We start from the raw sequence: 12967 nt of genomic DNA on the forward strand, positions 1-12967 counted from the left end.
TTCTGGGAAGCAGGCGGCTCAGAGGCGGAGGGTTTCCGAGCGCAGGACATTTCCTTGCCCTGAGGCCGATTTGCGCGTGCGCCGCCACGCCCCTTAAAGAGGCGGGTCCTCCTGTGCGCGGGGAGGGCGGAGGCGGATGTGGGAGGGAAGCGACGTTCTGGCCCAGCCGCCCGTTTCTGTGGTTCCCGGCAGTTGAAACCGGAAGGAGGTGGAGAGGCGCTCAGGTCGGGGGAGGAGGGCGGTGGCGGCAGCGGCCTCAGATGGGTCTGCGCCTTTCCGCTTGGCTCCGTCTGCGGGCGCCTCCTGAGCATGTGCAGAGCACAAGTTGACCCCGAGTTCAGGCCGTGGAGGGGCCCGAGGCGGGGCTTCTCCGCCGCCTTCTTACTCGGAGAGAGCCTTGTTTTGCTTCCGCGTCAGACGTGGCCTCTTCACCCTCTTGCCCTCCTGACCTCAAAGTCCAGCTCCTCGCCCGGTTCCTCGGAGAGTCCTTTATCTCTCTCCTCCTCCCTCTCGGAGGTCTTCACTCATACCGCTCTCTAAGCCAATTTTATTTTTATTTTTTTGATATATATATATAACGTCTTGGAAGTTCTTCCGTGGGCTCAGAGGGAAGGAGGGTGGGATGACTAATAAATAAGGTTTCGAGTCATAAAACCCAACATTTTCCTCTGCAAATTGCTCTACAGGAAACCCCAAGCCGCTTTCCTTGCGTCCCTGGAGTCTTTGCCTGGAATGGCAGAAGATCAGGAGCTGGCCAAGCCAGCCAAGACTCTCCCAGAGCCCTTGGCCAAGGGGGGCTCCAGCAACACCTACCGTAGTGCACAACACTCCCAGGCTTTACTGAATGGCTTGGTGGCTCTCCGGGACAGCGGCATCCTCTTTGACGTTATCCTGCGTGTGGAGGGGAAGCCAATCGAGGCTCATCGGATCCTCCTGGCGGCGTCATGCGATTACTTCAGGTCTGTCTGGAATAGAACCAAAACGGTATTATGCATGAACTGGAAATGTTTGTGTTTAGTTCTGAAATTTATGCACAAATCAGTTGTGGTACTCTTCAGTAAAATCTTAGCACACTGTGGAGGCTGAACATCTGTGCCTCACAGTGGCCACCCAGATGCCCTAGGGAAGCCCACAAACAGGGTGTGAATGCCACAGCAGCACTCTCCCCTCCTGCGGTTTCCAGCTACTGGTAATTCAGGAGCATGACTGCTTCCAACTGATGAGGTTTAATGGGAAATTGGTGCAGAGTAGAAATACAGTGGTGCCCCGCAAGACGAATGCCTCGCAAGATAGAAAACTTGCTAGACGAAAGAGTTTTCCGTTTTGGAGGTGCTTCGCAAAATGAATTTCCTATGGGCTTGCTTCGCAAGACGACAATGTCTTGCGAGTTCCTGCTGGTTTTTTTTCCTCCCCCCCCCCTTTTTCTAAGCCGCTTATCAGCTGATCCGATCAGCAGATAAGCCGCTAATAGCGCTAATCCGCTAATCTGTCAATGGGCTTGCTTTGCAAGACGAAAAAACCGCAAGACGAAGAGAATCACAGAGCGAATTCTTTTCGTCTTGCGAGGCACCACTGTAAAACAAATGTCAACATTAGGGTGGTTCAGAGTAGAAAGCTAGGCAATAACCTGTGGAAAGAAGGGCCAATAGAGCAAGACCAAAAACTCCTCCCACATCAACTGAGTCATGGCATTGCTCATAGAATTATAGAGTTGGAAGGAACCCAAAGGTCATCTAGTCCAACCCCCTGCAACACAGGAATCTCACCTAAGATGCCCTCATTCCCCTTCTCATATAGTTGCACCTCAACTCCCATAGGCTCCTGCCTCATTGCCAGTGGTTGGGGAAGATGGGTGTTGTAGTCCAAAATGCTTGGAGGGCACCGGGTTGGAGAAGGCTGGCATATAATGGTGGTGATACGGCACCCACAAACATTTCCCTTATGCAGCTGAAGTGAACCTCCATGAACAGAAGAGCAGGTCCCACACATTCACACCTGTCCCAACAGCTCCTGCCTAACACATCTGTGCCCATACCAGTCCACTTTTAAACCAGCCAGCTAGTGGGATGAATAAGGCTGAAATGTACCAAGCAGGTCTGATGACCCACAGTCCATACAGCGACCCAAGCACCCAGTGGGTCTCCTCCAGAGGGGCACATGTCCACTTTGCCCCAAACCTCAGTACATAGGAAGCTGCCTTCTATGAGCCAGACCATTTGTCTGTCTACCTCAGTGTTAGCTACGCTGGCTGGCAGAGGTCAGGGTTTCAAGCAGGGATCTCCCCTAGCCCTGCCTGGAGATGCTGCTGGGGGTTGAACCTAGGACCTTCTGCATGCAGAACAGATTCTCCCACACTGATCCCCAGTCGTTGACATTGGTCCAGCCAGCCTCTTAGCCTGACCTGCTTCTTGTGTGGCTGCTATGAAGTCTAAGTGGAGTATCTCTGTGCAAGGTGCTTAAGTTCCTTGGAGGAAGGAGTACAGCATAGAAATGGGATCAGTAATTGCCCCCATACACAACCTGGAAGCCCTGAGCAGGTTCCTTTCTGGAAGCATGACTGAAAGCAGCTCTTTCCTTTAATAGGGGCATGTTTGCTGGCGGACTAAGAGAAATGGAACAGGAAGAGGTCCACATTCAGGGTGTGTCTTATAACGCCATGTGTCAAATCCTGAACTTCATATATACTTCGGAACTGGAGCTTGGCCTCAGCAATGTGCAGGAAATACTGACTGCCGCCTGCCAGCTTCAGGTGAGAGAGTTGGCAGTTCTGAAAGGCTTGTTGGGGAAGGAACATGGCAAAGCCCAAAGTTCCTTTATGGCAGGCTCTGTGAGTGGTGGATTGGTCAGAGGTGCCTCTCCACCCAGCTTTGTGGGCCTCTGGTGGTGGCAGCCCATGCAAAACCCCATAACAGCACATGCTGGGAATGCGAGAAATCAGAGCTGGTCCCACTGCCCTAGCTGGAGCATCACCGGGCCTCATCTGGCTCTGGCTGCTGCACCTGCTTTAAGCTACCACAGCTGCTTACCTTACATCTTGGCTAGTATGAGCAGTAGGGCGGCAGATTGGTCCTGGCTCTGCTGCTCTGTTAAGCACCACCACTGCCCAGATGGGGGTTGGATTGCAGCCTATCCCTTTGAACTTATTAATTAGTAGGAGCATTGGTACCCCGCTCTTCATCCTAAAGGGCTCTCAGAGTGTCTTCCATACAGTCAAAACCATTCAGGCTTACAGCCTAAAAAAACACAGAACACAAGGGGAAAAGGACAGGGAGGGAAGAGGAGAATAAAAACAAAAACTCAGGCACCAATTTATAAACAACTCTTCCTATATTGACCAGCTGGCACAGTTCAGGGGCAGGATGTGCCTGGTGAAGGTGGGCCCTGTTTCCTACAGGTGAGCCCTGTTTCCCACCTCTCCTACTGAGGCAGCCTGATGGAATGGCTGCCCCGAGGAACGATTGAAGGGAGAGGCGCAGCAGAGCCAATGGAGTGAGCTCTGCTTCCCAGCTCTCCCACCTCTTCTCTTGCAGCCAGCAGTGCCACAGAGGCTCCCAGCTACGAGGGTTTGCTTGACCCTGTTGCTATAGCTGCCCTTTGATCTAAAGACTGGTTTGCTCTCCTTTTCCTACACGTTTGTGCCATGACTCTGGCTCAGCCTCCATCACCTTGGAATTAAAAAAAATGTTTCCACTCGCAGTGCCACTTGCCAGTTCAGTAGATCTTGACCTGATTTCTGTGCTTCATTAGCAAAATATGAACACAGGATTTGGACTTGGTTTGTATGATGCAAAATTCTGCATGCTATGGGTGGCTTTCGATCCCGTTGGAGGGTAGGGTTGGAGTCCCTCGCAGCTCCATATCAGAGGGGCTTTTTTTCTTTCTCCTTTGCAGATCCCAGAGGTTATCAAGTTCTGCTGCGACTTCCTCATGTCCTGGGTGGACGAGGAGAACGTCTTGGATGTGTACAAGCTGGCCGACCTTTTCCACCTGAGCCACCTGAGCGAGCAGCTGGACTCCTACGTTCTGAAAAACTTTGTCACTCTCTCCAGGACAGAAATGTACCGCCAGCTTCCCCTGGAAAAGGTCTACGCCCTCCTCAGCAGCAACAACTTGGAGGTCAGCTCTGAGAATGAGGTTTACGAGGGGGCCCTGCTGTACCATTACACTCCAGAGCAAGTGGAAACAGATCAGGTCTCCTTGATGGAGCCCCCAAAGCTGTTGGAGACGGTCCGCTTCCCCTTGATGGACTTTCCTGTCCTGCAGAGGCTTCACAACAAGCTCAGCCCGTGCCCTTTAAAGGAGACAGTGGCGAGTGCTCTGATGTACCACAAGAACGAATGCCTACAGCCCATGATGCAGAGCCCCCACACTCAGCTGAGGTCCGAGTTTTGCTGTGTGGTGGGCTTTGGGGGGATCCACTCCACCCCTTCCACAGTCGTCAGCGACCAGGCCAGGTATCTGAACCCGCTGCTGGGAGAGTGGAGGCACTTCACAGCAGCCTTGTCCCCCAGGATGTCTAACCAGGGAATTGCAGTCCTCAACAACTTTGTCTACTTGGTCGGGGGAGATAACAACATCCATGGCTTTCGAGCAGAAAACAGGTGTTGGAGGTAAGAGCCGCTATTTGTGATGCTACCTTTCTAAGTGACTGGCAAGTGGTGTTGTCCCATTAGGTTTCAGTCCTCAACACCTTTAAGCATTGAACACGGCGAGACATGTATCAGATTGCCCTGTTAATCAGGAAGCTGCTTTCTTGGCACCCTCAGAGAAGGGGAACAACCCAAGCAACTTCCTGGTCCCTCATGTAGGGCATTGACAAAGAATAAAACCACGCCTAGCAGGGTGTGAAGGGAGGTGTTTTTATTTTTCTCCTCTTCTGATGCTATCCCCCTCAATGTTTTCTGAGCTCTGTAAACAAGGTGCTTCATGCCTCAGTCTTACTGTGATTTATTGTTGCCTCAGGCTCCTGGCTGCCTCCTTCCAGCTCAGAGCGCATTGAGGGCATGAAACATGAGATGGCTGATATGAAGCAGCTCAAAGATAGTGCCCAGTGAGCTTTTGACAGCTGTGGAGTGACTGGACTGATTAAATCTGTCTCTCTCTTTCCCTCTCCTTCTCTCTCTCTCTCTGACAGTCCTTGTATCCGTAAAGCAGGGATAATTTTATCTGCATGCACAGGACATACTAACCCCTGAAATTATATTGCTGCCTATTAAATGTAACAAAGATTGAACTATTTTGGTAGCATGACAATTGCAAAAAAATGGAACTATGTCCACTTACTATCTACAGGCATTGAGAGGGGAGCATGTCAGAAAATGCACACAAACATACATGCATTTTGGAACAGTGTTGTTCCATCATATTTTCATATCAGGGTTGAGATGGGGAAATTGTTCCCCTTGAGCGAATATTAATCTGGAAAGGGATTAATCTCTCAGTTAAAACTGAGAAGATCACACAGTGAGCGCAGCTGCCCTAGTGCTGTGCTCTTTTCTCACAAAGCAGAGCTAGGACGGCTATAGTCAGATGTGCTGCAAAGTCTGGTGGTTCTCTCTTTGAAAAGCCTGGCAAGAGCAATAGAGGGAGTGGCTGGTGGGAGGACAGGCGGATGCACTTGGAAGCAACGGGATGCAGGGAGATAAATGGGTGGCAGGAACAGCGCTTAGAGCCTGTGGTCACCATCCATCCCTGGCACTTGTGCTAGGAGAGCTGTGCAGATTGGCCATCCTCTTCCTTTGCAAGGTACGACCCACGCCACAACCGGTGGTTCCAGATCCAGTCTCTCCAGCGAGAGCATGCGGACCTCTGCGTCTGTGTGGTGGGAGAATACATCTACGCCGTGGGAGGACGGGACTACCACGAAGAACTGCGGGAAGTGGAAAGATACGACCCCAAAACCAACACCTGGGAATACGTGGCCCCTCTCAGGAAGGAGGTAAGGAGAGGAGAAGGCAGGAGTTGGGCAAGTGGCCAGGGAAAGCAGGAGCTTTTCCAACACCACAGGGGCACCTGGGAGATCCGAAGCATGGCGCCGGCTAGGCTGAACCCTTGAGTGGGCCAGCAACCACCAGGGAGGTTTGGGTTGGCGTGTTTTCCATAAATTTTGCTAGTGCCATAACTGGGGTTGTAGGGGGCACTGCTTGTGGGCTTTCCCATTAGGGCATCTCATTGGCCACAGTGAGAACAGGATGCTGACCCGGATGGGCCATTGGCCTGATCCAGCCAAACTGTTGTTATGATCAGCATTCACTTTCCTAAACATCGTCCTTTGAGGAGGTGGGGAGTACCTTCAGGTTGCAGAAATGTGGAAATAAGTGATAGTCGAAGTACAGAGCAAAGTTGGGGTTGATGGGGAATTATGGAGAATAAGGAAGGCTACGCGGTTATTAACGGCACAGAAATTTGACAGCTGGATTTAGTGCAGAATTTACGGGATGTCACAAGTGTTGGGGCAGGCGGTGGACAAGGTGTCGCGAAGGTTTCTGCATCACCTGGCAAATGAAAAGGGCTATGATACGTGCTCAAAGCAACTTCCCGGGAGCGGCGCCCAAGTTTCTGTTTGGTGTTTGATCCAAGGCAGACATAAAAGAGGAACGGCCCCCTGTTGCCCTGACCCACCGGCCCAAAGGTGGGCTCATGGGAGAGGTTTGGCACAGGGATACCAAAGGAGGATGTCAAAAACGCCAGAGTGATCAATTCTTGTGCATTACTATAAGAAAGAGTGTTCTCCTTTGGAGAGGGAGGTGTATAAATTGGGAGAGGGGTGATTTACACCAGAAAGCCAGGTTTAAGCCATCAATCATTTGGAGGTCAAGCTCTGAGAATTGCCTCCCATTCCAGTCCTGGGAATTTCGGCTAAATATCTCCACATGGCTTCCTTGGCTGAAGGTGGAGGTGGGAGGGTAAGCTTTGCTGGCATCACCTGACTCCTCCCTCTCTTCTGTTGACGCAGGTGTACGCACACGCCGGAGCCGAATTGGACGGACGGATGTACGTCACCTGCGGGAGGCGAGGCGAGGACTACCTGAAGGAGCTGCACTGCTATGACCCTGTAGACAATCGCTGGGACAGCCTGGCCGACGGCCCTGTCCGGAGGGCCTGGCATGGGATGGCAGCCCTGCTGGGCAGGCTGTACGTGATTGGAGGGAGTAACAACGACTCTGGCTACAGGCGGGACGTTCACCAGGTGAGGAGGCAGCTGCGCTCTGCCCAGGGGCTGTATCCAACGCAGAGTAGCTCCACGGCAATCTAGAGACTGGATTCAGTGGACCTCCTCTGAGTATGGCTTAGCTGGCCACAAGCCATGAACACCCAGGGCTGGTTTTGTTCTGTCTGCCTGACTGTTAACTTAAAACACCAGAAGGTTTGGGAGCCTCTCCTCCAACTTCTGTGAGGCAGCTGCAGGGGGAGAGGAGCCACAAGCCCTTGCTAGGACTCCCGGGGGGGGGGGGGACTTGTTCTCCATCATGACCAGAGATGACCTGTTGCTTTTGCCTCCCTCCCAGGTGGCCTGCTATTCCCCCAGCACTGCTCAGTGGACCACTGTGTGCCCTTTGCCTGCAGGACATGGCGAACCCGGCATTGCCGTCCTGGATCACATGATCTACGTTTTAGGGGGCAGATCCCACAACCGGGGGATTCGCATGCATTACGTCCACATTTATGATGCTGACAGAGACTGCTGGGAGAGAGGCCCTCGGCTAGAGGACAACATCTCTGGGATGGCCGCTTGTGTCCTCACCCTGCCCAGGGCCGTTATCACGAATGCCGAGAGGTGGACCCCTGAACGGCAGCAAAACAGGCTCCAGAACCACCCAGACATTTCTTCAGAGGTCATGAGCATGTTAGATTGGGAGGAATTTGACCATCTGAGTGACAACTGAGCAGCACTTGAGGCTCCAGCTGCCGCAAGGGAATGGCATGCAAGCCTCTTTGCTTTCTGCTTCTTCTTCCCCGCAGCTGAGCTGGGTGGTGTGGTTCTCCTGATTTTGGAGGAGTTCCTTAGCCCCACTGATGGTGTGGGAGGAGGCAACCTGGTCCCCTCATCAGGCCTTGTTAGCCTGCTGCCAACGAGGCCAGAATCCAGCCATTGCAAAAGGGAGGCCTGGATTTCTGGCTGGTGTCACTCTGATGTGCAGCACGGTCACTTTGCTTTGGAGGGAGGCTGGGTCGTATGGTGTCCCCACACCCCTGAACCACTGGAAGGCTTTTAGGAACAACTGGGTGGATCTTTGGTAGCAGCCAATCCATGTTTTTAATATGTGGTGACTTTCTGTATTCTAAGATAGGGTTACTAGATGTCCCCATTTCCCGGGGACAGTCCCCAGATTTGCAAATTTGTCCCCAGCCAAATTCCATCCCTGGAATGTACCCAGATTTCATCTGATGTCCCCGGGAAGCGTTGTAGCAGCGGCAGTCTCAGCAGCCCGGAGCCAGCCTGGTAGCAGGAGCTGCCCGCTGCCGTGGCGCCCGCCATTTTGCCTCACTGGAAGTCCCCATATGATGTGTTGCGCACAAGACACATCATATGGGGACTCAGTGTAGGGGCTGCAGATGTGGTGGTGGGCGCCGCCGCCAGGTGAAAGCTGCATAGGGCCGCTGAGCTCGGTGCGCCGCTGCAACTTGGCTCTCAGCTCACCGTCAGCACCGCTGCCCAAGGCCGCCAGCTCTGGTTCCGGCTCAGCCTCCAGGTGGTGCTTGGGCGGCTGCGGCTGCTGCTCAGCTTTGCCATTGTGCTCCTCAACTTGCAAGCGGCGGCTCAGCTTGTTGGCCAGCTCATCGTTGAGGTGAGCAGGCCCAAGCACGCCTCCTCCTGCTCGCTCCCCACCGGCTCTGCCCCGGACCCCTTGACTGGGCGCTCCACAGCGCAGGTGGGCAGCCGCCAGATGATGCCTGTGCAGGAGACGCCCAGACAGGCGGGCAGGGCAGCAGCAGGAGGAGGGGGGTTCTGCTAATGCTTACTCCTGAGTAAGCCTGTAGGAGATCACAGTACAAGGAGGGGGAGGGAGGGGGAAAGCACGCCTAGTTCTCCAAGAAAGGCTGGGACCCAGAAGGCGGCCACACAACAGAGGAGACCACAGAAAAGAAAATATTACTTCTTAATTTTTTTAAATAACCTTTTTCCTCTCTTTTTTTTTAAGAAAAAATATTATTTTATTTTTATTGATTAATTGATTGATTGTGTCCCCATATTCATTGTAATAAATCTGGTAACCTTATTCTAAGAGGCCTTCAACGATTTTTCCAGCAGAGCAAATGCAACCAGCGGTCATCTTTTTCTATTGGAAGAGGGGCCTTCTGCCTGCCCCTTGCCCCTGGAAGCAAAACCTTCATTTTGCTGCTCAGCTAATTCAGCTCTTCCCTGAGCATCAAATGTTCCGCATGAAACAGTTTCATTCTAGTAGCTGCAAAAGCCAAATAACTCAGCAAAGAGGCAGAGGTCTCCCCCACCACGCCATTGCTTCTCTTTTTGTGGGGGTTGCTGCCTGTCCTGCCAGCTGTACTTCCCACTGATGTCCATGACTGCAGAGGGAAGTAGCTAGTTGTAATAGGCGGAAAGAGGTCTCCAGTATTCTGTTAGCGTTTTTGGTACATTTATTCAAAAAGGTTTGTATGTTACAGTATTTCTAGTGACAGCTTCTCTAGCCCAGGCGAAAACACTGTTGTGTGTTAGGATTGGGGGGGGGAGAGAGATAACACCCTCCCCACAAAGTATGATAAGGTGAGATATTACGGCAGTGAATACCAGGGATTCTGAAATGCCCAAAGAATAAAGGAGATGGGAGAAAATGGAGCAATCAGCTCAATTCTTTCTATATGCCACCCCCCACGCAATCCATTTTGAGCTGGATTGTTGATTTTTCAGTTTTATCTGTTTCTTGTTGTTTTCACCTCCTCCCCAAAAGGAGGGGCCTCTGGTGTCCTGGGCAGCAGCTAAGCATTTTTGGCTTGCAGACAGACAGACAGGCTTCTGCTACACTGCAAAATGTCCCTGCCAGCTGTTCCTCCTCTGGCTTGGCCCGGGAAGTAGAAACTTCCACCACCTCTGGATTTCATGCAAGGAAGTTTGAGCCCCTTGCCCTTCCTGGAGTGTAGGTAATGTGAAGAGCCATTTCCCTGTAGAATACCCCCTCTCCCATTCACTCCCTGTACCTACCCACTTGTGGGTAGGCGTGCCTGTCTGGGGTTCAAGCATTAAGCTGGAGTGCCTGTCCACAAGTGGATTATCATTTTGCTTTGCTCCTGGCAAATTCTCTGTTGCAGAGTAGATCAGCGATGACAATACAAACACCTCAGGGGCAGGAGACAATGAAATTAAACCACCCATAGAAGCAGATGGGCTCTGAGGCAGGCGTGCCCGCATAGCTGGTGGATGGGTTGAAAGCTGTCTTTGGGCAGGACGTTTTGCAACAGCTTAAAAATAGCTGTGACTGAAGTGAATGACGCTCCCTGCCAGGAGTCAGTTCTGTAAAAATTCTTAGCTGTTATGTGTGTGTTTATTTATTTATGTATACATAAAAAACCCAGAAGTTCCCAATAACATTGTCATGTTTAATTGCTTGGCTGTTTTCCTGCTGTTTACTGCACGGTTTCCCCAGAGGATACAGCTTCTGTTGGGCAGAACGTTTATAGCTAACAGACTTGTTTTCCATTCAGGAGCAGCCTGGCAGCTGCCCCAGGAGGGAAAACCTGCAGGTCAGCGAGAGAGGGGGCCTCAACTTCAGTCCATGGCATCTGCAAATAGAAGTGGAGAGACTCCTACTCAAAATCACTTCCCATTGGGTTACATGATACTGAGCTGGGTGGGCCAAAGGCTTTGCTTAGTAAATGGAGGTTTTCTGCATTCCTTATTGTTTGTACCATGAAGGGTGGGAGGTGGGAAGCGAGGCAGAGCTGAACCCCTGGATGCAGCTGTCCAGATGGGCACTTAGGTAGGTGACTATGAGGAAGCAGCCTTCAACAAGCAACAGAGTGGGATGAGATTTGATCTGATCTACAGGGCATAACCCACCCTAGAACAGAGGTTTTCAACCTTTTTCAGTCCACGGCTCCCTTAACCAACTACATTCTTTCTGCAACACCCCTCTGGGGCTCAGAAGCTGAGTTATGCCACCTCTTGCCTGCAGAACTGGCAGCCTCTTGCCCTTTTCCAAACACCCTCCCTTGTGGAGTGTCCCCTCAGCCTCCAATCCTTGGGAGTCCTCCGGGCAGCTGCTGCTGCCATTCCTGGTCTCTGAGCTGCCCTCTCCACCCCTCCAAAGAGGTGCCTACCAGAGGTACAATTCACCTAGACATTCCTGAGCTATGTGGACCAATGACCTTGCTTGAGGCCAGGCAGCTTTTTGAAGTTACTGAAGCAGAGCTCAAATGATACGACCTTCCTTGGGGTATCATTGAGCTCTTTCAGTGTCATATTCTAAAATGGAGTGAGACTTTAAAGTTTGCCTGAAGAACCGCTGAGGTGCTAGAGCAGGGGTGGGCCATAATTTTTTCTCTTGGAGAACTAGTGATAAAAGGGTTTTGAGTTAATGAATCCAGAATAAAAACTGGCCTGCTTCAATTTTCACTGGGTCAGAATTCCCAGTCTTATGCATGTCTACTGAAAAATAAGCTTCACTGGGTATGATGAAGTCAGTGCTTTTTTTCTGAGGGGACACAGGGGTACAAATACTCCTAAACATTTTGTGACTCTTTGTACTTTTGTATTTAATTTTCCCAATTTGAACTATAAAATGGTGACTTTATTGAGTCAAAATGAGAGTACCCTATAACAATTTTCAAGAAACAAAGCACTGGATGAAGTTACTCTCAAGTAGGCATACTGAGAATTTTGCTGTGTGTGTGTGTGTGTGTGTGTGTGTAGACATACACCCCAGCCCATCTACACACACACCCATAGGGGTGTAAAAAATAAACACACAGCCTGGAAAAAATGATTTTTTAAAAAAATCACACAAATTATTTCTTAATGAACTAAAGTGATGCCACTCTCATTTGTTCTGAAACTATGCTGAAAAAGTGGGAAACGCTCTTAAGAAGCCAGATAAAATAATAAGTAAGGAACTCTGATGGAAGAACGGGGCCGTTTCAGGTTGCGTGGGTGGGGCTGGGGCTGTGCACTTAAAGCAGGGTGGGTGCACATGTCACCTACTGTGTTCCAGAGGGAAGAAAAGGATTGTAGTTTTAACATCAGAAGCCTCTTAAATCAGCTGCCACCGCAACATGACGGCAGCCAAGGCAGACAGCTTTAAAGGGCGGTTAGGCAAATTCATTGTGGGGGATGAAGCTTTTTATTGTGATGGCTCAGCTCTGGGCTCTAAAGAGCAGCCGTTGGGGAAAGGCCCCCTCATTATGGGCTTCCTGGGAATATCAGGAATTGCTGCAGGGGATTGTGTAATCAAAACATTAATATTAATATTATACAATCCCATGCGGGTGTGGGTGTAAACCTCTGAGTTTTGCATGAATCAAGCATTGGCACGAGACCTCCAGGTATAGGGCGGCATATAAATTTAAAAAATAAAAGAAATAAAAATGACTGAACAGTGGAAAGATTTTCCAGAGCGGAGTTTTAAAAGCAGCGTAAAATTTATTCATAGCACCCATGGTGTTAAATAGGAAGGGGAGGAAGTCAGAAATAAAAGTGTGTCAGTTGCGTTACAGCGCAAGCTTCTTACAAACTTGGCCACTACTTGGCTGCAGAAAACAAGCCATTAAAACTTGGAACTGATTTTTTAATTTAAAGTGTATGTGTGCGTGTCAGCACAAAAGCAGGATGCTGGTCGGGACCAGCCTTAGCTTCCAAGACAACTCGCACGCCTCCCAGCTGTTTTGGACTACAACTCCCATCAGACCCCTAGGCAGCAAGGCAACATGAGGACAGGGGGGGCCGATGGGAGTTGTAGTCCAAAACAGCTGGGAGCCGCGCGAGTTGTGGCGGAAGCAAAGGAGAGCCTAACCCCAA

At 50.9% G+C, this 12967-nt stretch overlaps 1 protein-coding gene across 2 annotated transcripts; it reads left to right on the plus strand.

Moving 5' to 3' along the window:
• The first annotated feature begins 108 nt into the window (after positions 1 to 108).
• On the plus strand, positions 109 to 10543 carry KLHL22 (kelch like family member 22). Of its 2 annotated transcripts, XM_083478657.1 has the most exons (6): positions 109 to 959; positions 2584 to 2749; positions 3892 to 4610; positions 5746 to 5938; positions 6956 to 7189; positions 7509 to 10543. In XM_083478657.1, the coding sequence occupies exons 1-6, from the start codon at positions 733 to 735 to the stop codon at positions 7884 to 7886; spliced, it is 1917 nt and encodes a 638-aa protein (XP_083334783.1). In that variant the 5' UTR covers positions 109 to 732; the 3' UTR covers positions 7887 to 10543. The 2 variants fall into 2 exon arrangements, with proteins under 2 accessions (XP_083334783.1, XP_083334784.1); XM_083478658.1 differs by lacking the exon at positions 2584 to 2749 and having other exon boundaries at positions 163 to 959.
• Positions 10544 to 12967: the final 2424 nt, after the last annotated feature.

Source organism: Podarcis liolepis (assembly GCF_965112155.1).
Source record: "Podarcis liolepis genome assembly, chromosome: 15".
In the NCBI taxonomy this organism is placed as follows: Eukaryota; Metazoa; Chordata; class Lepidosauria; order Squamata; family Lacertidae; genus Podarcis; species Podarcis liolepis.